Source organism: Tyto alba, unplaced genomic scaffold, assembly GCF_018691265.1.
Source record: "Tyto alba isolate M040663 unplaced genomic scaffold, T.alba_DEE_v4.0 Super-Scaffold_42, whole genome shotgun sequence".
In the NCBI taxonomy this organism is placed as follows: Eukaryota; Metazoa; Chordata; class Aves; order Strigiformes; family Tytonidae; genus Tyto; species Tyto alba.
In genome coordinates this window covers 22,770,949-22,797,508 of record NW_024881318.1, presented here as the reverse complement: position 1 = coordinate 22,797,508, position 26,560 = coordinate 22,770,949, and the positions used below count along the sequence as shown (strand labels likewise).

At 40.1% G+C, this 26,560-nt stretch overlaps 2 protein-coding genes across 3 annotated transcripts in view; one reads left to right on the top strand and one right to left on the bottom strand.

Annotated features, from left to right (window-relative positions):
• Positions 1 to 26,560, top strand: part of CDC20B (cell division cycle 20B) — a 34,251-nt gene that overhangs the window by 5,838 nt on the left and 1,853 nt on the right. Inside the window, exons 3-11 of the mRNA XM_033009191.1 lie at positions 7,497 to 7,713; positions 9,362 to 9,483; positions 13,582 to 13,681; positions 16,366 to 16,476; positions 18,086 to 18,282; positions 19,154 to 19,248; positions 22,226 to 22,454; positions 23,518 to 23,643; positions 24,373 to 24,490. Coding sequence (XP_032865082.1) covers positions 7,497 to 7,713; positions 9,362 to 9,483; positions 13,582 to 13,681; positions 16,366 to 16,476; positions 18,086 to 18,282; positions 19,154 to 19,248; positions 22,226 to 22,454; positions 23,518 to 23,643; positions 24,373 to 24,490 — 1,315 coding nt within the window. The remainder of the gene's footprint in view (positions 1 to 7,496; positions 7,714 to 9,361; positions 9,484 to 13,581; positions 13,682 to 16,365; positions 16,477 to 18,085; positions 18,283 to 19,153; positions 19,249 to 22,225; positions 22,455 to 23,517; positions 23,644 to 24,372; positions 24,491 to 26,560) is intronic.
• On the bottom strand, positions 402 to 4,996 carry GPX8 (glutathione peroxidase 8 (putative)). Of its 2 annotated transcripts, XM_009976858.2 has the most exons (3): positions 4,766 to 4,996; positions 3,884 to 4,145; positions 402 to 1,159 (listed from the first exon to the last, which is right to left on the bottom strand). In XM_009976858.2, exons 1-3 carry the CDS (start codon positions 4,970 to 4,972, stop codon positions 996 to 998), a joined length of 633 nt encoding a protein of 210 aa, XP_009975160.2. In that variant the 5' UTR covers positions 4,973 to 4,996; the 3' UTR covers positions 402 to 995. The 2 variants fall into 2 exon arrangements, with proteins under 2 accessions (XP_009975160.2, XP_032865081.1); XM_033009190.1 differs by lacking the exon at positions 3,884 to 4,145.

Here is a 26,560-nt window from a genome sequence, read left to right as displayed (position 1 = left end):
ATTTGCAGTTCCATACAGGACTGGGGAGATTGCAGGGTGAGAAGAGTGGGACATGAGGCATGAACCTTCACCCCCTTCTTCTACCTCTACTTGGGGACTGTTGTTTTATTCCAGAGATGCAAGGTAGATGTCTGGGGAGCATTGTTTTGGACTGGCTCAGAAAGATGTCTGTTAGAGTACTAGGCTGTTGATTTTTGTTGCTGCTTGAATCCTGCCATAAGCATCCATGTATGTTGACACAGGCCCTGCCTTCATCCAGGTCAGAAGACTGGGAATCCAGCAGGAGATGAGCTCACAGCCGAGGCACTGTACTGCAGTGCAAATACATGGAAAAGGCTAAAGAGATTAAAGGTGTTGCTATAAAGGTGAAATATAAAATTAATGTAGGCAAGGAAATATTCTTGCAATCTTTTCTTTTAATAATTTTATTTTCTATGTACATTTTTTTTACAACTAAGTTGACAGCTTCACAAGTCAGTAATCTTCCTTGAGAAGATATTGCAAAGCTAGTATCTCCAGTTGCATTTGTTTCTAAAAACCCTGCCATGGTGCCTCTGGGCCTCAGGTCTTTCAGTCAGGGCAATTATGTGTTAATGGAATATCAAAATCTGTATGTTACTGATAGATGGGAAACAAAATTCTTCTGTGCAAATACTGAGTAATTTAACAACAAATGCTCTTTTTACTTATCTCCCTTCTGGTGACAATTGTAATTAGCTATTGTCAGCAATTTAAAGAAACATCCAGAAACTTTATGCAAATTGAAGGTCCATCCCTGCAAAGTACTGAGTGTCTTGCTATTCTTGGTAACTTCAGTGGTTCTCAAGACTGCTGCAGGAGCCAGTCCAATATTAATAGACATACTGTAGCTGAAAATGCTAACACCAAAGAGAAGTAAAATCACTTGATGGTTAAGATTCTAGCAGCATTTCCCAGGAACGTAGTAAGGCTGTGCACCCACGTTGTTGAATGGATTCACAGTGTGAATGGCTTTTTCAGAGGTCTTCTCTTTTTTTCATGATAATCTGCCTGATTAATGATGCTACTTCTGGCTTGATACTTTCTATGGGCTCTTCAGGTCTCCAAAATTTCACAACTTTACCCTCAGGGCTGACAAGGTACTTCCAAAAATTCCATCGAGGCTCTTTCTTTGAAGAATCTGTAAGAATGGAATCAGATCATTTTAGTGACTTACACTTGTCATTGTTTTATTACCCTGCAGTGAATCTTCAGCCGCTTATGTTGAAGTAATCCTACTGTGTTCCTTTGCTGGTAGTCTGTGCATGGATTTACTATCCATGGATTGGCGTTAATGATCTGAAAAGTGATAAGTGAATGATATTCTCCCCTTCTTGTGAAACTGTTCAAGAGTTCCTACTTTTACTACCCTCTGCTTCCTAGGGAGGAGGATGAGGGCTGCATACTCACTTGGAAAATCCCCAGTTTTATGTCAGTTTAGGGGAGGTGAAATGGGAACAGGAAGTCATACTGGTAATGGTTTAATTCAGCTCCTTTCATCCCATGAGGCAAAACCTTACTGGTATCTTTGCTATCATGAATACATGGCAAGATATTTTTGACATCAAGGGGCTATCAGGAAGCCATGTGGCTCGTAGAGGAGGCAGAAGCAGTGTCTTCACTCAGGCTTTTTCCTCGGGGAGTCTCAGTGGTTTAGAGGGAAATCTCTTTTTGAGAGAACAAGAAGGAAAACTCCAGGAAATTTTGACTGAGGAACAGGTGTTCAGTGGGGAACAGTGAACCCTACACCAATTCTTGGAAGTAACAGGTTGAATTTTGCCATTGGACTGCATTTGTAATGTCATCATTGTAAGGGGACACCATGGCAAGCAAATGGGTATGGTAAAGCTCATATCATGGAGGCTCTGGCTCAGCTAGTAATTACGTCTTTGCTGAGTTGTTGTATCCAGGATCAGTCCTGAAGTAACATAACCCCGTCTCTGAATATTTTTCCAGTGCTCATCAGTGCGTATGAATAACTCAAAGAACAAACACATAGGAACCTGGGCATTATTTGAGGAAGGGTGTGGCCACAAACCTTACACTGGCACAACAAAATGCCTCACTGCTATGAAAGTAACAAGAAGCAGTTGTGCAAAGGCCTTGGCACCAGGTTCTTGCTACCAGTGGATTCTTCTTATGCTAGACTATCTGACAGTGCTGGACAAATCGTAGCTAACAGTTACAGTCACAAGGTGGTGTAGCATGAGGATGTTCAACCTACTGATTGTCAAGACAGCTACATGAAGAAAACAGGTGCTTCTTTAGTTGAAGATGCACAGTACTTTCATGTGAAGCAGAGGAATGCAGAAAAAGACAGACCTTATTTCAAAATATTTAAGTACCAGAGGATCTTTTTCCGTCTTGTGGGTGAGGAGAACAGCATGTCAAATAAGAACCAACTGAGTGAATATTGTTGTTCTGCTTCTGTATAGGTATTAATAGGTGATACTGATTGTGCTGGTAGTTAGAATCTAGATTCATCCCACCCAGCTGGTACCTATATACTCTAGTCTCCTCTATAAAGAACTAAGAGGCACCTTCAGAGCGCATTCAATAATTCCACTGGACATCAGGCAACTCAGAGCAATGAGGCTTTACCTGAGGTCTTTGGCAACGTGCCTAAGGGGCGGTAGGAAGAAAGACAGTGACAGTGACAGTGGTGACCGCTTAAATGTCTCCTAAATTACAGTAATTTTCAAGTACATAATAAGTATAACAGAATATGGCAATAAGCAACAGACTTAAGTGTTGTGAGAAAGATTTTATTTAGAAGTTGAAATAGCTTTCTAAGAAGAGGAGCTGTGAAAAACTGGAATAGACTGGGAGATTTTGGAATCTCTCATATGACTATTGTAATAGTCTGGAGAAGCACATGTAGTGCTAATTTGGTAACTGATCCTGTCTTGGGGCAGGGAGATGGAATACAGGTTTAAGCCATTTCTTGCTTTATTTTTTAGTTAAAATGTTGTGATAGAGAAGGGTTATGTTCTAATTATCCTTTCTTTCATAAGTCAGGGTTTAGTACGGGTCAAAGATCCGGCAAAAGCTCAGGAAATTCATTCATAGCAGCTTTTCAAGTTGGCTCTGGGTCTGTGAACTCTTTGGTCAGCTGAAGAGTTTCATTTTGTTGTGAGAGCATGAGACTGTAAGTCAGTAAATGCTTACTGTAACAGGAATATTTTTTTAAGTTGGTTTTGTAGGCTGGGCCTAAAGTTCACAAGACAACTTAATGCAAATCAGTGATTATATGTAACTACAGTATATATAATCCTCCTTTACAATACAATTTATATAAAGGTGGACATAGGACTGTGCTAAAAAAAGGAATATTTTCATCTGCATTTGTTTCTGTAAAATCTTCCAGTAATGTTATGACCCCCCATAATTACAGTTTTGTCCATAATAAATGTTGTTTTTCAACAACAGTCACATAATTTGAAAGGGGATTTTGTAGGTGGGAGTCTTTACATTCAATGTCATACATCCACAAAATGCATGTTTCTAGCTGGGCTGGTCACAGTGTTGTGGTTGTAATTCCACAAAGCTAGCACCCATTTTTGTGCATTTATGGAATAAACTGGTATCTTGGCTCTGTGTGTAGCATTGGCTGTTGCACATGGGGTAACAAATCGTGTTTGAGGGGCAACAGTAGGCTGTTATAATCTGTGAGGAGAAGCAAATGCCTTCAGGGTACAAGTCTTCTGGCCATATTTTTAATGTCCACATTGAAACAAGATGAATTGTATGCTGAGTGCCTGTTTCCATCGACTAGGAAGGCTATGATGTTTCCTGACAAACAGTCTGGAATTTAGGGAGAACACCATGGTTACAGGCAGCTTGATATAGAAAAGAAAACACTTACCTATTAGAAATTTAAAGGCGGGCTCTGCTTCTGATCCTAGGATCTTGATTTTGTGGAAGACGGGGAACGTTACTCCATAGTTTCCTTTGGCAAAAGATTCTATTTCCTGGCTAGAACTAGGCTCTGATTCTCCGAACTGGTTGCAGGGAAAAGCCAGCACAGTGAAGTGGGAGGGACCAAACTCTCTGTGTAGTTCTTGCAGCGCGATGTAATTTTTGTCTGTGTGTTGGCAGTAACTGGCCACGTTTACAACCAAAGTTGCCTTCAGAGAAATAAAGTTACAATTGTAAGAATTAGAACTAGAGATGGCATAGAGATTACAACTAAGTCCTAAAATGGCATTTCTGACCACCATAGTCGCTCCTGCCAGAAAGCTACATTTAGTCTGTCTGATCATAATTTCACTAAACAGATAAGGATCATAGCAGTTTAAGATACTTACTTTCAGGCAACCTGTTTTAAAAATCCAGTAAATGGATAAACTTCAACTTACAGCTCTGTTTAAATACAAGCATGTAAAAAAGCAGGAATTTAGGACAGGCACTAAAATCATATTGATTAGATCAACTTCCAGAATTCAATACAACATGCTACCATTCTTAACTAAGATTAAAATGCACAAGTCATACTGTTAGGCTATATTAATTTCTAATAAAGAATATGAAAAAAAGATTTTTTTTCTTGATTTATTAGATCTAATACTTAATTCCTGGAGCAGGCCTAGATAAAATAATTGTATCTCCAGCTTACTGTTTTAAGAACAGGAATTTATCACAAATCTCTGCCAAAAATACCCATAAACAAACTTTTTGTTTACTTACAAATGGATACCTGTTAATCAGTAAAGATTCAAGACAAAGTTATAATGCAGTTGTAACTTACTTTCCCTCTGTACTTCTCCAAGGAAATGATCCTTCCTCGTGAATCCTTGACTTCGAAAGAATAAAAATCTTTGATTTTAGGTTTAAAAAATCTGAGTTGCAGCAGGCAGAGAATGGCGGTACACAAAACCATTGACAGAAAGACGACAAAGACCCTGGCTTTGGGCACTGAGTATTTCAGAGGATAAGTGGTTGTGAGAGACTCCATTTTCAAAAATCTTTGGAGAGGAGCCTGGGCAGGCCAGGAATGTGAAGGAGGAGCTGTAATATGAAACTCGCAGCTCGGACTTGAAAGAACAAGCTGCTCATTTTGTCTCTGTTGCAGAGGTGGCTGTTTCATGTCACAGTGCATCTGCTGGGTTTTAAAGCTCTTGGGTAAAGTACAGAAATCTCTCTTGAGGGGAAAAAATAAAAATAAATTATTGAAAAGTGTGTTCCTGTCACCTAAGGATGCTGACTGTTCTGTTTAAGTGACCTGTGTGGGATACTCCAGTGTTTGTCTACACACTGTCTTGAGAGCTGCTGGGGCCTCTTGTTGGTCTGTGCAGCTCTAGGACATCCCCTGGGCCCCTCAGATGTCCCTGACAGAATTGTTCAGCAGCAGTCATCTATGCTATCAGACAGACCTGGAGAAGCAGTTTGGGGGCCAGCTCTTTGGGTAGAATAAGGGCAGTATGGCTGAATCCACCCTGTTTATAGCATCAGTCCTGCCTCTTACCAGCTACTGTGGGATCACAGGCAGCTTTCTAAAACTCTTTTACAGCACGTGGGTCAGAGTTAAACTTGTTTATAAGCTGGCATAAGAGAAAATAATGAAGTGGTTTTTTTGTAATGGGAGAGGGGGCTGATGGTGGAAAATGGGTTGCTTTTTTTATTGCTACTGGCTAACTGTATGAGAGAAGAATGAGTTAGCTGAGAAACTCATGTGTAAGGCAGGCAGCTGTAGTGGCGTTTTGCTGGGGCTGTTGTGAAAGACACTGAACTTTAGAGCCTCACAAGTCTGGTGTCTTACCTGTCTTCATTTTATTGTTTTATATTTTAAAGACGTTTGTCTGTTGCTCTTGGTTTCTGAAGGTACGTCAACGTGTAGTGGTTACAACTCATTTATGGACAAAAATAATTTTTTTCTGTCTTCATATCTTCGCCTGCTCAGTTCTTCCCTCTTTGCTTCTGTCCATTTTCTATTCCCTCTCGTCCTTTCAGCTTTCAGGATTTTGCCTTGTCTTATATTTCTGCTCTGGGCTTATCTAAGCTATTACTTGTCTTTCAGCCCATGTTGCTTGTCAGTCTCTGCTAACATTCTTTTCCTTCCAGTCCAAACCACCATTGAAGAGTGGCTTTTGTCTCAGCCGTTTTTCTTATCACACCAATGTTTTGCTGCACTGAGGCTACATTTTGAAGGATGAAATAGAATGGGACTTTCTGAAGGTGAAACCTGGAGTCTCCGGGTCTGTTGCTTTTCAGTAATTCTGATATCACCTCAACTATCCTTGATTTGTACAGTATCATAGTGGTATGTAAATAGTGAAAGTTCCATGTTAATTTTGTTTAACAAGGTTATATAGAGTGTTTAGCACAGTTCTGTGTAACAGGGAGATACTTGGGAAACACTGTGACATTTCAGTATTTCTATGGGTGTTCCCTGTGATATGAGGACATGTGAGGCTTGATCTCTGCCTGAGAGTGAGGCCTGTGAGTGTTGTGTTTTGGTGGTGGGAACAGAAAGGCAGACTACTGTGGTCAAATGAACAAAGCTGTACTCAACAAGGAAGCACAGGTGACTAATACTGACTTTAAAAGCAGGTTTGAATGTATTTGATTTTAGAAAATCCATTCAAGATCCTGGTGTCTAAGTTACATCTCAATGGCTTGTAATATGCATCTAATATTATTTCAGAAATAAAAAAATAATTTACAAGACTTAATACTTTACAAATATTTACTGGCGTACCTAATAATGATCCAGAAGCCTATTATACTTGTTGTGCTTCCTTACTGTTGTTACTTTCATCTAAAACATTGCTTTAAAGCTTTCTGAAAAACTAAATCTTGTGTGCAATATTCTCTAGGCTTTTACATTTCAAATATTGATATGTTCTTATGCTTTATGTTTTTCTGACACACACTGCTCTGTGAATGAATTTGAAAGTAAATGAAATCTGTCATTTAATCTTTATTTAGTTTGCCTTAATATATTGAGAAGTATAAGATAACATTACAAATAATAACATGAGCAAGCCACAGTGGTGATAAGAAGATTCAGAAATCAGAAGAGATCTAAGTCCTCCTTTGGGTGAAGATCAGAAAACCAGCCTGGTTTCAGACAGCCCACATGTGGGTTTGCCCAAATGCTCATGTCTCAGGAAAGACCAGACTCGTGAGCCTACACTAAATGTGTGAATATGCCTCGGGTCTTTCAAAGGCTGGTACCAATAGCCTAGTGCACGAGTGACACAAATTACGTTTTTTTTTTCTCTGCCACAGTCTGTCTTTGTGACAGTTGATTCAGGGGTACTTGCCTGACCATAAACATGGGATTCTTTCTGTTTTTTTCACCCTCACACTTTCTTTACCCAGGTGACTGACTACTGGAGCTGTCCTTGGCCCAACATCCATTTCGATGGCCTGTTGCTCTGAGGTTGGCTGATCAACGACATGGAAACAGCATGAAGGGATGGCATGATATTAAGTCATGACGAATAGTGGTGTTTTGTCTCCTTTCACTTGTGCAGGTCCCAGACTCTGAAATGACTGCGTACTCCAGGTTTAAGAGCTCCATTAAGAGGAAGCTGGCGGCCCAGGCTCCAGTGGCGAGTAGCCCTATTGTCACAAGATGGCAGCAGTTGCACGCGAGAGGCAGCGCGGCGGAGCCGCCCAGGCCCCGCTGTGTGTCCGATCTCTGTGCCTCCGGCGTTCCCCGGCTCATCCGCCCTCCTGGGAAGACTCTAGGTCAGCCGGGATGCAAAGGAGCATTTTCATATGGAGGATGGCCTCATGCAGGGACTTCTGAAATAACCTGGAGAGGGGAATTAGTGTAAGGTGTGGGTTGGTGTTTCCTCCTGTGGGGGTGTCTGGGGCTTTGGGTATGGCAGTGTGCAGCAGCAGCTGTCCAGACCTTCACAGGCAGAGGAAGCTCAGGGCCAAGCTCAGGGCCAGCATCCTCTCAGCAGGAGAACACTGCTGTCATGAAAGGAAAGCTGGGCCTGTGGTTCCTGTTACCAGTGTGCAGACAGCCTAGGACAGTAGGTCATACAGGCAGTTGACATTGAGGGGGAGTGAAAGGAAAGAGAGAAAATAAAGTCTCATCCTTAGCCAAGCAATACCTATTGCAGACAAGTCTTTTTTCCTCTATGTTAGAGGCTGCATTGGGCTCAGTTTCAGTTGCACGGGGCTGTAACAGTGCCCAGGGTTTGTTGCTGCACCTTTATATCTGGAATAGTTAACAGTAACTGACAGGAGAGCAGGGGAGTTCATACAGACCTCTCCTCTCCCCTTCCCTTCCTTCTACCTTCTCCTTTGCCTTACACACAGCTATCACAGACCCAACCATAACTGCAGAATTTGGACCAGTCTGCATGCCCAGATATGGTGTAGTGTACATTTCACTGAAGGAGAAGCTTGCCCTGTGTTGTTGTCTGTCCTCTTATGTGTAAGGCTTCCGGTATTGACAAAGGGACAGCGGCCAAGGGACATTCACACTCAACTCGCCTTAGGGAGAGACTTATCTGAGGGCCATTCAGAGCACAGATCAGACTTTTACTACTCTTGACATGGTCTGCAGAGGAACTGACTCTAAGGGAGGCTGTTTATCTCTGTCAACAACTGAGCTGACAAAAGATTAAATGAGCCTTTGAACTCACTGACTCCTACTTCCAGCAGTGCTAAGGGAAAGTGAGGAAAGGTTTACATACTGCATGTACAAGAACTACTTCCTGGAGGATTTAGGAAACTAAACATGGCTCATTCCTTGATTAATAATTGAAATCTTTAGAGAGCAAATAAAAGGTGTGGTTTGGTGTTCAGGACGCGTTCATGCAATGCCATGGCTGCTGGTCAGAAAGTGCAATTCTATCTTAAGCTAAGCGGAATAGTAGAGCTGTTCAATAATAAATGCCCAGTTCTAGGAAACTCGGGTTCTAAACCAAGGTGAAGTCTTCCCTACTTCAGTTTCTAGAACAGAAAGTTCTGCATGCTATCTCTACTAGCAGTGGTGAAAGCCTCTATCATTTGGGGAAATCAGATACTGATTTCCTAAGGGGTTGGATCCTGTGTAACCAGTCAATAAATCTAAGGCTGGATATGAGCTGCAGAAGTAAACAGTCACTCTTTATAAAGGAAATAATCAATCTGACCTTTTTTAGACATCTCTTTTAGAATAAAATCAATAGTGCTGTAGAAATGTCTCTTTCTTTTCACTGACCGAAGGAAAGCAGGGTAACTGGTTCAAATGTCGGTATTTGCATTGTCCCACTTAGTGTGTCAGGTCTGCTTTTAGAGTACTGCTATTATGAAATCAGTGCTATTCTGAAAAGTACTTGACAAATATCCCTGTGTATGGTTTTTAAAGGAATTGTTTCCATGAAAATTGTTTTTCCAGTGACACCTCAGGTGCCTAAGAAACTGTCCGTCACAAAAGCTGTTGTGAGTCTACCTAGCAGTCATGCTGCAGCAGTCTTGGAAGGGAGTAATAACAGGAGAGCTGAAATGGAAAAGAAACAGGTGAGTAATGCAACATTCAAATGCACAGGTAGGATATTTACTTTCCTGATACGTTTTTTTACTTTATGTTTGGCCTGAAATCTGTTATGCAGATACTACCTTATTGACATGGAGAACAGTAGCATGAAGGACTCCATTTAGGAAATGTCTGCTAGAGAAATGTCAGGAGTAATTGCTTCGTAACTTACTTGACGCAGCTTCTCTCCCCTTTCTCCAGGCTATCATCCTGCAAACTAAAATTGAAACCAAGCTAATGAAGCCCTTAAGATGCGTTTGTTACCTCTGAGGGGAAACATGTATTGTAAAAAAATATGCATGAAAACCATGAATGACTGTTTTCCACTTGCTTTAATAACCACTATGTGTGAAGAAGATAAAATCTTCAGTTGTGCAGGATGTAGCTGTTCATTTTGTCACGTAGACAGAACAAGGTGGTATGAAAAATTTGCCAAAAAGTAGCTTTCTGAGAATAAAATTTTTTGTCATGACAGTAGAAGGTCAAGTTCTTGGCCAAGGATGAAAGAACACATGATATCTGACTAACATGTGAAACAAAGACTTCAGATCACTTCTAATTTAGGTGTTATTTTCTATTGCTGTACACTTGATTTTTCCTACTGGACAATGACACTCCAATTTTGTTTTTTCTTTTTAGGGATTATCCATTGCTTTTTGGTCATCTTAAATAAACCTGTGCTTCAGCCACTCACCTGTTTCTGTTCACTAATGTCTTGAAAATTGGCTTCTCATGTGAAGCCTGGTGATACTTGTCTGTATTAGTAAAATTTATTACTGTAACACTACACTCAAAAACACCTCTCTGCTTTAGTGCTATCTAACTGTGACTGTTCATATATTAAGTTGTAAACTTTTAGTCAGTGACCACACTTTTTCTTGTACTCTTCTTTCCTTGATTGCACTAGTTGCAAGGTCAGTACTGAAGATGCTGATAGCTGTTTTCACATGATTACATTTTTGACCATAACTGTTAAGTAAGGATGCTTCAGAGATGCATACTCAATGTCCTTGCTTATAGTGGTTTATAATCCTTAATATTACTGTGAAGTTTTTGTGAGGCTATTGAACTCAACTTCTAAGAAAAGGAGGTAGTGTGCAGACAAGTGGACTAACAGGCTTGTTGACTGATATCTTGTAATAATTGTACTCTTGAAGGTCATTGGATGTTGGAAAAAGACCATGCTTTTACATCATTCTGTGAAATCTGGTCCTCGGGGCAATCACTTTCCTTTCTAAATAAGCAAAATAATCTGGAAAATCCTCCTTTCAAGAACAGTGCTTTCTTCCCGCCCCCATCCATGGTCTTATTGTAGAGTATGTGAATTTTAGAATTGTTAAAATACACAACTCAATGGGTTTAGTAACCTTAGTTGAATCTATCCCACAGAGAAATTTAATAAAACTTTTTTGTGAGATTATAAAAGCTTTCTATGAAGTAATGTATGTGAAACATACTTCCTTAAAATGTAACATCTTTTCAAAGATGAATACATGTCATTGTCTTCACTCATAGTTGTAGAATCATAGAATGGTTTGGGTTGGAAGGGACTTTTAAAGGTCATGCAGTCCAACCCCCCTGCAATGAGCAGCAACATCTTCAACTAGATCAGGTTACTCAAGAGTCCTATCTTTCCAGGAATGGGGCATCTTCAACCCCCCTGGGCAACCTGTTCTAGTGTTGTATCACCTTCTTTGTGAAAAATGTCTTCCTTGTATCTAGTCTGAATCTACCCTCTTTCAGTTTAAAACTGTTACCCCTTGTCCTGTTGCTACATCTCCTGTTGAAAAGTCTGTCCCCATCTTCATTAAAACCCCCTGCAAGTATTGAAAGGCCATGATAAGGTCTCCCTTGTCATCAGCCTTCTCTTCTCCAGGCTGAACAACCCCAACTCTGTTAGCCTTTTCTCGCAGGAGAGGTGTTCCATCCTTCTGATAATTTTTGTGACCTCCCCTGGACCTGATCCAACAGGTCCATGACTTTCCTGTTCTGAGGACTCCAGAGCTGGACATAGCACTCCAGGTGGGGTATTACGAGAGTGGAGTAGGGGGGGCAGAATCACCTCATTCGACCTGCTGACCACACTTCTATTGATGCAGCCCAGGATATGGTTGGCTTTCTGGGCTGTGAGTGCACATTGCCAGTTCATGTCCAGCTTTTCATCCACCAGTACGCACAAGTCCTCCTCAGGGCTGCTCTCACTCCCTTCATCCCCCAGCTGGTATTGATACCTAGGGTTGCCCTGATGCAGGTACAGGACCTTGCACTTGGCCTTGTTGAACCTCATGAGCTTCACATGGGCTCACTTCTGGAGTTTGTCCAGGTCCCTCTGAATGGCATCCTGTCCCTCAGGTCTGTCAACTGCACCACTCAGCTTGGTGTCATCTGCAGATTTGCTGAGAGTGCACTTGATCCCACTGTCTGTGCTGTTGATGAAGATATTAAACAGTACTGGTCCCAGTATTGACCGTGTGCCAGTCTTCCATGTTTCAGTCTTTCAACCCTATAGTGAAGTAACTTACCTAGAATTACACTGTAATTTACAAGCAGGAGTTGAGTTAGAACTAAGATATTCAGAATTCTACGTCAAGGACCACGATCATTTCCTAAAACTGTGGTGTGTGGGTCTTTGAGATAACATTGTGGGATGAACAAAACCCAAGTTCTTCCTAAAAACATTTGGAAGTTAGTCATGGCTAAAACCATACAAAAATCTATTCATCTTCTTAGATATGGTAATTAATGACTCTTTAATTTGTGCTGCCTGGTAGCATAAAGGAATGGGATAAATTGAAAATAAAGTCTTCCCACATTCCAGTGAATGTGTGTGGTCCAAAACATTACTTCCTTGTATACACAATCAGTTTTCCACAGAAATGTCTGCACTTATTTTAGAGGGACACAGATCCAAGCAATCTGATTAACTTTCTGCCAAGTTGTCTATATAAATCATACAGAAAGTACTTCTGAAAGCTGATGGCTTGCTTATAGAGCAGCTGGGAGATATAAAGGAGGAACAGTATTTTTCCAGCTATGTTTTTGTAAGACATTTCTTACCATGATTGTAACAGGGTTTTGAAGAAGAGTAATATTGAATGTGCTTTGAAATATAGATTTCACAGACATTGGAAGAAGAGCATATTGATCGTGAGTGGCTGGTAAAAACATCAGCAGCTTTTCCACCTAACAGTAAATAAAGAATTACAGACCAGACAGATAACTGTCATCAGAGTATTCAACTCAGTGAACATTGTGAAAATGCATATTACTAAGGATTGGTGAAGAGATTCATATACTGTGTAAGCTGATGTGAGCCGTTGTCTGAATCTCAGCTTCAGCTATTTTTTTTCCAAAAAATGAAAAAGTTCAGTAACAATTCAGATTTCCCTTTTCTTATCCTGCTGCATCATCTCTTTCTTTGACACCCAAGGAAATTATAATGTAATTTAAAAAATCTTACTCCTCAGACACCTTTTATATATTTTCAGTTTCATATTGCAATACTGGTTCAAGGCATGGGATCATGGAGTCCAGGCTCTGGGACCCTCATTTGAGAGAGAACTCTGACATCCAGTAGGTCTCATGCTGAAATCAGGGGCCTTGCAGTGTATGCACCACAAAACTTCCCTCACAGAGCAAGCCTGAGGCATCATATTTTCTGTCTGCATGCAGAAAATGTGGCATTGTATGCTGGTAAAATTAGCCTAAACGCCAATTCAGAACAGGACAAGAGGGCACTACAGTTTTGCAGATGACCTGTCGTAGTACTTACAGATGCACAGGCTTGGGACCTCTTCCCCTGGTAAAATGGATTTGTTCAAACAGCTTTGTTAAAGTTTGTGTGATCAGGAGCAGTGAATTGATGTTTTATGGGGGGAAAGATGGTGGCTCAAGTTAGAGCACATGCTTTGGACACTAGTATTCTGTATTTGTTACTCATCTTCCATCCGAGAGACAAGCTGGTTTGAAGCTCTTACATAACGAGTGTTGAGTCCTTTGATGGGAGTTGTGTTATCCATGATGCTTAAGTATATTTTTCAACAGTTTTCTTCATTCAGTCATATTTTCTAATGTATTGGCAGAAATGTCCTTCTCAGCTTCCAGCAGTCCTGGAGGTTGGATATAGCATTGCAGAAAGTGGTGACGTTAAGGTCTGTGAAAATACCAATTGCATCTGGAAAGGTATGTTCCAATATAGCAAATATTCTCATGTACACTAAACAGTAAGATACAACAGGCTGCATCTGCACTGGAAAAGCAGGTGCATCTACCTCTTCCAGCAAGTGTTACAGAATAATGCAAAGTGCTGAGATCTATGCTGCTTGGAGAGATTTCTAGAGTTCCCCCCACCTGTAAAGAGATGGTATTCCACCTCTTCCAGGGTGGTTAACCCCTAGTATGTGGTCTACCTGGCTCTCCTTTGAGCACCATCTGATGCATTGGTGGCCCTAAAACATTAATTTCCTATCAGCTTTTCAGTTTCAGAACCCTACAAATAATGTATGGTTATACTGCAGAATGTATTGTGAACTCTTGGGAACATGAGAGTGCAAGACATGCAGAGATGTGGGGTCTTGTTCTTCCTACCTGTAGGGAAAGGTAGCTGAAGCAAACTGCCGTTAGTTAGCCCTGCCTCTGGTTTCATCTGTGGGAGAATTGGTTAATTTGCTCCGAAAGGTATTTGAGGAATGAATGAGCATAAGGGAGTGTGAATGATCAGGTGATTGGAAAACAGGTAGAATGTGAGGAACTAACCTGTGAAATAATACATATATTCCCAGAGTTTGAGTATGAGGCAGTTCATCAAATATCAGATCAACATTTTGTTGTGTTCTGTCTTGGAGAGATGATTTCATTTGGTGATATGCCTATTTCTGTATATGATGTGTTCTTGCCAGTCAGGGCCTGATTCATGCTCATGTAAAAACAGTAAGAAACAGCTTCTTTAAGAATCTGGAGTTGAGCTCACGTAGAAGTTGGGGGCTATGTGATAGATTTATATATTCCTTTGTTGCTTTTTGCCATGCAAATAAGACTCATTTCAGAGCAGACAGTAGCAACAGTATAGGGATTAGTCACAGAGGTTTTCTTGATGGCAAATGAATACAGGTATCAGAAATACCAGCTTTTACTCCACCCACCTACTTGTTGATCAAGTGGTCTGGTATGACAATACTGACTACTTACCACTTCCTGAGTTTTATCTTGAGGAGTGACATGGGCATGTGAGAGTTAAAATCTTGTCAAAAGCCAGTGATATCTGCTAGTACCCAGGCAAAATAACACAAAATGATGTAATGAAGCTTAATTTCCACTAATTAAAAAGCCTGTTACGCACATTTGTGTGTCTATGAAGTGAACAGAGCTGAAAGCATTTTCAGTATGAATTTGGGGTAGATGAATTACCCATGAAAAAAGAGAAACCTGAAATGAGTAGCAGAAATGATTTAATCCTTTATATCTCACTGCTCAACACCAATAACCAGTTGTAAAGAAGAAAAACATTTTCAGAGTGTTTCAGAAGTGTTGCCACTCATCCAACTGTTACAATTAAGTGTCTTAATTTTCTTGACTTATCTTACTTGACTGGGTTCAGAAAGGTCTGGTAAAATTTAAAAAAAATAACAAAAAATCTACATATTAGAAATACAGATTTTTCTGTACAGAGAAATCTCATTTCAGTAACACTGGACATTCTCAGGGTTAGAGTGCAGTGTTACATACCCCACTGGGCAGGTCTGAGGTCACTCCTGCAAGCCAAGCTTTATTGTTTAACTTGACAAAAATTTTAAATACAGAAGAAAATCACTGTGACCTGCTTCTTGCTCATCTTCATTCATTATTTGGAGAGAGAGAGAGTACCACAGCTGAGAGGGGAAGCATTTGTTGTCTTGCAGAAATTAATTTTGGATTAGAGGAGAAGATGCAGGGACACCATAGAGGACTGTGTGAAATATTTTGTCATTGGACTTCCATATAGGATGTTTTTGTGTGTAATTAAGTTACAGAGTACAAAAACTTTGTCAGTATTGAAATTTTTTGAAAAGAGAAGGTTAGTTGTAGAGATAAGTAATGTCTTCTGCCCCTGAAAGTTTTGATATTCATTCTAAATACTCCTCTCTGGAGAGTAATTCAAAAAGGAAGTCAAACCAGAAAAGTGCAGAAATGTGAATCTCCAGCTTTCTGCTCTGCACATTACAGCAAGATAATTTCTTACACATAAAAATCTAGCATTAAATGATTCATAGTGCTAATGATCGTGGGTTTTTTTCTGTGATGTTTAGGAGTCCTTGCAGCATAATTTAGACAATGACCACAAAAGATGACTCTTCTGCTTTCTCATATCTGCTTTTGTTTCTCGCTTATGTGTTGTCACAAGCTTAGTGTGCTGTGATCAAAATGCGTGTGCTTTAAAAACCTTTTCCTGTGGTTAGGTATTGATGGGGGAGGCCTTTAGGTGGGAAACTAACACCAGAAAGCAAAAAAGTTAACTGCTGTATGATGGGGTTTTGAAGTGGGAGAGCACATATGAAGCATTCTGCTCCTAACAACTTTTGACAGAAAACTAAGGCAAAAAAGACAAAAACCCCCATGTTCACCAGTGGTACAAATGAAACAAAATATAGTGGACCCCATTCTCTGTTCTAGCTGACTACATCCACAGAGGTTTGAAAGAGGTAGTAAAAGGTGCCTCTCACCAAGTTTAGTTTGTCTAGTGTTTTGGGCCTACACAGGATAAATTAGACCCTTCTGGCCTCCTCTGGACCACTGAGAGACAAATAGTGAGAATGCGAAAGGCTTAGGCCTGAGAAAAACTGGTGGTATTTTGCACTACTGATTTGTATGTGATGAATCTTCAAATACAGGATGCCATGAGTGGACCCAATATGAGCTTAGAGCTGTTACCACCGTGAAGCCTTCCATACCATTGGAGCCAGAAGTGAAGCTTCATATTACTGGTTTGCGCAATGATTACTGTAAGTTAATTTCTCCTGTGTGGTGTTTTTTGCAGAGATTGGGAATTCTTATGTATGTTTCAAGAGGGATGGTGAAAGTGTGTCCCCTTCACATAAAATGGAAACTGCAGGACATATGCATGATGTAATTTTTCTTAGGGGGATGCATCTTTGAAAACTGCCTGTCCCAGGATGGGGATATGACTGATCAAACCCTAGAGTCAATACTACCCAACTCTCATGCAGTTTCCTTCAGCTATAGATCAAGTCAAATCAATATACTTACCTCCACTTAATTAAGTTAAACATTTCAGCTGTCAGCCTTGGATATCTAGCAGCCAGTCAACACAGCAGCAACTTTATTGAGCAGACTTTGAAATCTCTTGTTTTGGGAGACATTGGTGACATGATTTATGGTTTGGCTGAACTAAATTCTCACTTATGTCTTTGGTAATGCACAGGCAAAAATTAAATGTGCACAAGTTACACATGAACATACATGGCTCTCTGGTCTACTGCAGCAAATACATGTTTTAACATTTCATAACGAAGAACTCTGTATGTGCAAGTGTTTGTAATTGTGCCTGTGGAGATTTATTCAACATATCACTGCAAGTGTTCACATATATATATGAAGAGGACAAAGGTTGGTTTGTATGATTTACACTGATTGTGCACAAAGTGTGTCCCAAGACTAACAGCATTAACAGAAGTTTTGGAAATGATTTCTGGTTGCAACAACCAGGACTGTAGTCATACAACTGAGTGACAGATTCCACTGTACTTCAGAGTGATTTTAGTTACCAGAATATGATGTCAGACCTTGGCCTATGGTAACAATCTTCTGTGCTTCAGGGGTCATGTAAAATTACTTTTAAACTGCCCTAAATGGACAGCTGAGGATTTCCCTTGACGTGGAAGAATGGTATTGGTTGGTATTAAGTGTTGTATACCAACTTCTGGCCTACCTGACATAGCAGGCTGTTCTGAGGCTAATCGCTGTAGTGACTTGCTTTGCCAGGATCTACAAGTGCAATGTGCCCAGCATCAGGGGCGGTGAAAACACTATTTCCATCTTATGCTTTTTGAGCAAGCTCTGAAGGTGAGGAGCAGAATTTCCCTAATTTCTTTCTACATTTTCTTTTTCCCCTATCATGTGCAGGGTAAATGTTAACATTAACCTGAGGATGTAGGACAGACTGTAGAATGTAGACCCTCTCCTATGTCTTTCTCAGTAACAAGAACTACCTTGCAACAAGGGTGTTTGTGGAACTGTAGCTGTTGGTGGAGGAGCATCATTTCTGCTGGTAGAATTAGAGTGAGTGATGTGATGATCCAAAATGGGGGGTGACATTAAAAAATTCTAGCTGGGGAGCTGTAAGTCAGATCCTGCTGTGCAAACATACCGGTTTGTGGAGATGAGATTTATGAAGACAATGGCTTGTTAGAAATAGTCTTCTTCATATAAGATGAATACTTGCTAGCAGTGGTTTCGTAGAAGCATTCTCTTGAAGTTTTTCCATAGCTATTAAAAAAAAAAAAAGAGCCTCTGTCCCCAAACCATACTCCCCTTTCCCCCATCCTATTACCTACAACTTTTTTGCAATAATTTTTAGTGGTTTTCTTCTAGATCTAAACATACTGGACTGGAGCCTTGAAAATCTCATTGCTGTTGCTGTAGGACCTGCTGTACACATCTGGAATGGAGGAACTCTTCAAGCCATTGAAAGCATTGATTTGAATTCCAGTTCTAAATACATTTCATCTCTGGCTTGGATAAAAGAAGGAACTTGCCTTGCAATTGGCACCAGTGATGGAGAAGTGCAAGTACTGGATAATTTACTTTTTTAGACTTTCTCCATTTTTAATTAAAGTGGCCACAAGACAATTTGATGCTGATTTTTTTTTTTTAATTAAGGAAACAGATGAAAAAGACTGGCTAAACTACAGAAGAACTCTGCTGGAGACAATATATAGCACTTCCCTGTATCATGCTGCACCTTACTTGAATGGCTTAGTGACATTCAGTGTTATCTGTATATAATGGAGGCTCTGAAGCCACTGAAAAGCTGATGGCTGAATTAATGATTCAGTTGTCCAGAGGCAATCATATTTTATTTCCACCAGTAAGAGGAACTCTTTCATTAAGTTATTTTACTCAGCATAGGCTATTTTTTCTTGTACCTCTCTTACTAAGATCACTCTAGAGATCAATGCTTTAAGAACTCAATCCAAAACTCTCCTTATGGATTCACACATGAGAATTTGTCTTCAGTCTGATTATACACATACCTCTCAGACTGCTGTTATAGGACAGTCCTATTACCAAAATATTTTTGTGCAACTTTGGCTGAGATGCTGGATAATATGGGGACCTACCTGCTTCAGTCCTGACTCAGCAGTCTGAAACTACTGAGTACCAATGCTTTCAAGTATGAACTTCTAAATACTGACATGTAAATAAATAGCTTTAAACTCAGAGATGTGCATTGCCTTAAATCCCGTCTGACTTCAACATCACTGATATAGGTGCCAACATTTGGAAATACTTCTTATCTTGTGAAATAAATTATTTTGAGGCTACCTATATGTCAACTCAGAACTGGGCAGTGGCTTACTTGCAAACAAATGAAGAGAATAAAACCATTTTGTCTTTTTGTTGTTAAATTTGTATTTCTTGTGTGTTTTGGATTGGCAGCTGTGGGACATTGAAACCAAAAAGAGGTTGAGAAATATGTTCGGTCATTTGTCTGTAGTTGGTGCTCTGAGCTGGAATCATTATATTCTGAGCAGGTGAGTGGTATAGTATATTCCCAGAAAGAGTCCTGCTGCTTTTACTTAGACAAATGTCCCATTCATTTTAGCTGTTTTCCTTGGCTTTGCTCAAAGGTGATTTATCCTGTCCTCCTTACTGGCCATCTCAGAAATCATATGTAGATTTACTGTATGGCAGGAAAGCAGCCAGAGGGTATTTAGCCTGCCTCTTTAGTCTCTGTTTCTCACTCTCCTTCCAGAAAACTCTTACCACTTGCAGAATGCCACTAGGGTATGGAAACTGTGGCTCTGGTTTTGTGCAAAGCCTGTGGTTGAAATGGTGGTGTTTCCAGTGGATCTGGACTCCAAAAATCATAGCCTATCCAATGCCGATGAGAGGGCATGCAGTTTAGACTGTCCCTCCATTGATACCAAGACTGCATCTGTCTTTTCAGATGCACAGTGAAACAGCTGTCAAGAGCTGCACACCTCTCTAGCTGTTGCTGGAGCGGGTACACTGGGTGGGTTAAGTTACAAGGGTACAGCTGGAACATCCTGCCAATGCCAAGTGTCATAACCTCGTTACAGTAAGCATTAGTTTCGATTTGCATTTCAGCATGGCCAAAGGAGTGAAAATAACAGAAACTTAAATTACAGATATCTCTGAGTAGAAATTGATCACAAAATTCATCACGAACCTATGAACTATAGTTACTATTGACAGATTAGGTTGAGATAACATTTATTTCTCTTGCTAGGTTTGAAACTAGCCAGTTCATTCTAACATTAGGACAGAGCTAAAATATTTGTATAAGTAGAAAAAAGATGTGGAGTTAATATTCATTATTACTAAAATAAGAGCAGCGTTCTTACAGTAAACTCACTGTGGACAATTGATATTTTGTGATTACATACTAATTCCTGTGGTTAAAAATAACCCAACCACACGTTATCATGAACCTGTAAATAAATTTCAGTACCATAAATTAACCCATCATAAAATTTTGTTGATTTCTCTGTCTTTAGCAAAACAGATGGTATCTTCTGTGTCAAAAGCAAATAATTCTATTTTCTTTTTATGCCAAGTGGAAAAATGTGCTTGCAGGCAGAATTCACAGGAGCCCAGTGTCTTCCTACCCATCCATTAGAATTACTGAAAACCTTAATATGGCCAACACTGGCAAATCAATTCTGTTTCTCTTGGTGTGGTGGGTTGACCTTGGCTGGATGCCAGGTGCTCACCAAGCTCAGCAGGATGTGGGGGGGGGGGGAGAAAATAAAATGGAAAAAAAACCTCATGGATCAAGATAAAGTCAGTTTAATAAAGGGAGAGCAAAGGCTGTGTGCAGAAGTGAAGGAAAACAAAAGATTTATTCTCCACTTCCCATCAGCAGGTGATATCCAGACACTTCCTGGGAAGTAGGGCTTCCAGTGTGCATAGCGGTTGCTCTGGAACACCAGTGTAATAACAAATGCCCCTCCTTTCTCTTAGCTTTTATGGCTGAGCAGATGTTGTATGGTATGGCACCCCTTTGGTCAGTTTGGGTCAGCTGTCCTGGCTGTGTCCCCTCCCCAGATTTTTCCTACCCTCAGCCTACTGGTGAGGGGGCAGTGTTGCAGAGAGACCCCTGACCTGTGCGAGCACTGCTCAGCAGTAGCCAAAACACTGGTGTGTGATCAACACCTTTCTAGCTACCAGTACAAAGCACAGCACTGTGAGGGCTGCTGTGGGGAAAATTAACTCCATCTTGGGCAGACTTAGATTTTCTGCTTCCTATTCAGTAGGAAAAATCTATATGCATCTTCAAGAGGCAAATGATGATGCTTCTGCATATAATGCACACATTCCCATGTATTTTCATAGGTATTTTCCATGAAGATGTGCTTAATATTCACTGGAGCACTGCTTGGTTGGAATCTTTAATGCTTTTCAGAACTTGAAGAGCTTGGCAAGTCCATAATGACACAACAGAATGACACAACAGAATGACGTTTCTTGCGATCAGTCAGTTCTGTGTGTGCGTTTTAGAGCTTCCATATCAATCAACTTGCATCTGAAAATCTTTAAGAGCCAGTTTGGGAATGTCTGCAGTCATTATTGCCTTACATTAATCTATTGCAGTAATGACAGGTATCTCTTTCTCACATATCCAGAAAGATGGTATTGAGCTTGCTGATTTTTTCAGTGTCATCATAATAGCTGGAAGTGTGAATTTCCAGCAGAAAGCTCTTCTGTTTTGTCATGGGTTTAATATAGGTAATATCTTTAGAAAGACAGGAAAGGAAAAGGCGCTGCCAAGTATTTTCAGTATTTTCAGTTCAGCTCTACTGCTGATGTGTAAAACCCGTATCTGGTAGCTAAGCTGTAACAGTAGCTGTGATGCCAGGCAGAATATTTCTTCCTTTCTTTGGTAGACTGGTGATACTGGCTGTAGAACCAAACATCCATTTCCCAGCAGGCATTTAGTGCAACTGTGTCAAGTTGTGCAAATTTTCTTTAAGCGTGGAAGTGGAAGGGAAGAAGAAGACAAGAGAAGAGGCAGAACCAAAGAACACACCGTTACTCACTAGTAAGCCCTTTCCCAGAGCAGTGCAGTTTTACACTGCCTCTTTGTTGGGCATGGAGTCATATCTGTCCTTGGCAAAAATCATCTTGCAAAAAGATTTTTCATGAAGAATAGGAAATAGTTTACAGTAAATGGCTTGACAGTTGAACAGGGTGCAGATTAGTGGCATACAAAGCAATATATCTTCAGGGAAATTAAAACCATAAGAGAGAACTGGTATTCTGCCTGTCTTGAACTGAGCAGCTGCTTGGCTCCTTTCTGTTGTCAGCCACCTCTACAGTCAGGGTGTGCTTTTGATAGTTAGTTGGTTTGTTTATACTGAAATATTGCTGTTCTGCAGACACATTTCACTCTGATGTGGTTTGTTTCTGAAACCACTGAAGAAACAGTGTGATGATGTAGCTTATATTCTTTACCATTAAGCCTATGCTACATTTTCTCATCTGCAGTGGTTCACGACTAGGATCTATTCATCACCATGATGTTCGGGTTGCTCAGCACCATGTTGGGACTCTTTGCCAAAACAAACAAAGCATTTGCAGCCTGAAATGGTCACTAACCAGCCAGCTGCTGGCAAGTGGGGCTAGTGATGGTATGTTGAATATCTGGCCTAGTGACCCTGGTGTGAAATTGCAGTCACAGCCACTGAAAACCATGCCTCATTCCTCAGCAGTTAAGGTATGTGGAGAAGGAATGTCTGCTTTTCTATATTTGCTCTCATGAAATCATATTGTTGATGTGGACAGTTAGGGAACTTTTCAAATCATCTCACTGATACCTATTAGTTTCTTCTCCCTGTCTGTCATGTAGTTAATTTTAAGATCAGTTCTCCTCATTCCAAGTCACAGATAAGTTTGCTAGGGCTTTGATTAGGAAATTTTACTGGATTAGCAGGCCTTTGTAAATGTAACACCAAATAGAAATGAAATTTACAGCCTTCTCTTCTTACCTCTCTGCCTTGCACAGAAACATTTGGTGGAACAATGCTTACAGATTAACAAACAACATCTTTAAATTTTTGGAGTTTTTGGAAAATTCTCTCTGCTGCAGTGAATTTAAATATGAGGTTTCTTTTGCCCTCCTGTCCATATTTTCATGTCATTGCTGGTAATAATTTGAAGTAGGAAACTGGAAATGAGACAATTTAAAATTCTTCATCTTTATGAAGTCACAGTCTGTGTGGGAGAGGGGACTGGTATTAGCAATAATAGGCAGGGGAATCCAGCATATATAAATTGTTTATCCTCCCAAAATAGTCTGATGCTGTTTTGAAGCACTGGGGTTAAAGGGTCAGAGAAGTTTATTGAAATGGATGGAAGTGAGTTCTTAGTAGCTTTTCTTCAGGTAGAGTCTGGGTCTTAGGCATATCCTGTGAAAATATCTCAAATGAGGTAAGGTTTCTTGTAAGCCCTGTAAGTCATGTTGCTTAGGCTTCTGTGATGGCTTGTCTTAGGCAGTAAGAGTGGATCCTGACGGGTTCTTCTGGTACTGAAGTGTGAGTCAGTGGCCTATGAAGGGTAAGCAGAGAAGCTGGAGTTTTATGAACATAAGTGGGACAGTGTAGGCTACTGTGAAGCAATGGCAAGGGAAACAGCATTTGGAGTTTTGAGATCCTACATTGCTCTGTGTGTACTTTCTGGGTACTTGTTGCAGTTAATTTTTCTGACTAGGCTTTTAAGCAAAAATAACTCTGTTTTTCCAGCTAACTTCCTAGTCTGTTCTGGCAACTGTTTTTTTTCAGGCTATGAACTGGTGTCCTTGGCAGTCCAAAGTCCTTGCTACAGGGGGTGGAATGAAAGATGGGATTTTGCGTGTCTGGGACATAAATCATGAGAAAATCATCCAAAGTTCAGCTACAGATTCTCAGGTGAAATGATGAAATGTCTGCATACTTAGGCTGTGCTCTTCATGTATAGCTGTGCTTATTTGGCAAGCTCCCACTGACTTTGAGGGTGGTTCTGCGGTCAGAGGAACAGCAGGATTTTCTCTAGATGTGCAATTGTGCTACATTCACACTGCAGTGTGTGACTGGACTCAGCAGCAGTTTGTTGTTTCTCATTCACCCTTTCTGTCTCCACACAGAAGTGATTGAAGAGGAGGTGGTCTTGCAGCCAGACACTTCTCATCATCTCTTCCTTATTGGCAATAACAGTTTTGGCCAAAACTCTTGATGTGGAGGGGGAGAATGTTGAGGGGGAGGGAAAATTCCCAGAGTACAGGGATGAGAAGAGGTGTAAGAGTCAGAGGCCAAACATCCATCTCTGGAATTTGAATATTAGGAGACAGAGGAACAGATTCTCAGCTGGAGTAAAGCAGCATAACTGTTGATTTTCCTGGAGCTATCGCAACTTAGCTGAGAATGTTTTTGAAGGGCTTTGTTTTTTTTACTGATAGGCTGTTACCAAGCTTAGATAGGACAATAAGGCAACTGTACTTTGAAGTGTTGTAGGGAATTAAGTGATCCTTCTAAATAAAATATTCTGCTAGCACTGTTTCTCAGTAGCTTGTTTAAACTTTGTAGATAACATTTCAAATCTACTGAATGATGTATGCTGACTCTCTCTGAAAACTAAATCAGAATTTTAAATTGCAATAGATTTGTTCCTTGCTCTGGTTACCCAAAACCAGCGAACTGATGACTGGACAAGGCCTTCCTGGAAATCAGATTAAAATATGGAAGTATCCCATGCTTACCAATTCATCCGAACTCTATGGCAAGTATTTCAGTTAATAGTTAACTATTTCAGTTTCTGTCTAATCAGTGTGGTTTTTTGCAAGTGCATACTTTATGCATTTATGTAAAAAAGGAGTTAAAAGAGCGGTCATTTACACATCCTCCCTCTGCCTACACACATGCATTCATTTGCACAGTCCTGATTCATGGGATTGTAAGGGTTGGCTTATTAAGATAATGGTCTAAATTGCTTCTGTAGAATTACTTAGTTTTAATGATGGGATTCTCTTCTGTCATTTCTAACGCCATCCCACATGCAGAATGTGGAATTCCACTTCTCCCTAGGGCTTACTAGACTTGGATTGAGTGTGCTCATGTCAGTTGCTTCCAATATATTCTAGACTGATGGCCTTCTAGAGAATACAAATTAGATGCAGATCTTTGATTTTGCAGCTCATCATGCAAGGATACTGAACTAGCTTCCAGATGATGTTTGAAATAAATATCCATGTGTTACTTAGAGTTGTCTGGGTTTTAATGAATGATTTTGGCTGTAAAGCAATGTGGTGCAGCAGGTTTCTCTTGTACCATGCTGACAGCTAGAGAAAAGTGGAGTTTCCTTGCAGCTCTGTGTTGGTCCATGCTGCTGCAGGGCTACACTACACATAAAAGCCATTCCTTGCTATTAAGCATTCTTATTTCTGGTGCCTGCTGTTACTCCTAAACATTAAATTGTACTTGTTTCAGTGTTAACTGGAGTGATGCAATAGAAGCATCTGAAGTTAAAGGAAAATAACAAATTATTTGCACACTGGCTGCATTTTCCTAAGCATGGTTGTTTTTTCACACTCACTGACAAGATATGGCCAAAGAAATTCTGGGTTTTTAACCTGACAGCTGATATTTACAAATACATTTTGTACCCTGTTGCTACATTTGAAGGCATTTAATAAATCCAAACTATACTGGGATGCTGTCTTTGGAACCAGGAACTTGGCTTCAACACTAGCCTGCAAGAGGAAAGCGCAGGAGAGTCAAAACAAAGATGGACGGAAAAGACACATGTGGATCTGGTTACACATTATCCTTGTGTAATGCTGCTTGTCTGTGTTGCTTTTCCTTCCTTATCCCTCCTCATTTATGTACTGCTCTTAAGGTAATGTCTTATGATGTTCTGAGCAGTGATCTGGAAAGTGACATTATCATTAGTCTTAATTACTGTAGCTTGAGGTTTCTCAAGTCTTTGTAAGTTTTGAATATACTGTTTGAAGTGAAACCTAGATTTAATCTTACCTTTCAGAATAGTATATGATGTAAAACATTTACCATATAAGTCAAATGCATTGGTAGTTTGGTGGAGCTGGGGGGTTACTTATCATCCCGTTTCATATTGAGTTTACTTAGCTGCAAGAGAAACTAATTTTCATGAACAAAAAGACCAGGTAATTGTTACACAGATATATTCCTGCTTATGAAGACGCTTAGTACCTTACTATAAGCAATTGAATGTTGGAAGAAATTGTGAATGTATCAAAATATGTTCAGAAAAAAATACTGTGATGGATGATTGTGAGGTGGTTCTAAGTCAGCCTTAGTCACCCTTAACCACATGAGTTTTACGCCCAAAGAAATGAACAGATAAACTGTAACTGAATCTCACTGTTTAAGCCTCCTGCAAAATGCTGAAGACCTCAGCTAACAATGAAGCACCATCAGGTACTGTTGAATACTTTAGGAATTGAGGTTGCCTATTACTGAGCATACTCAGAACAGAATAACAACTGAAAGATAGTAACATTTTTATATCACCAAGTCAATTTTTGAGATACTTCTGATAGAACTATTAGAGTAATTTACTAGAAAAGAAGATTCATTTTGGGTATAAATGCCCTCCCCTTAGGAAAGTTGTTGTAGATCAAAGAAAACATACAGGCTAACAAAATACATAATTGCTTTGAAAAATATCTGAATGTGATCTCGAAACAATAAAATAAAACCAGAAAACTCCACTTAGAAAACATGGAAGTTAATAATTTCAACTTCTCTGATTTCTCCCTATCCCCCTTCACTTCTTTTGACTGAAATTGTTCGTCAGATTTCTGTTAGCATT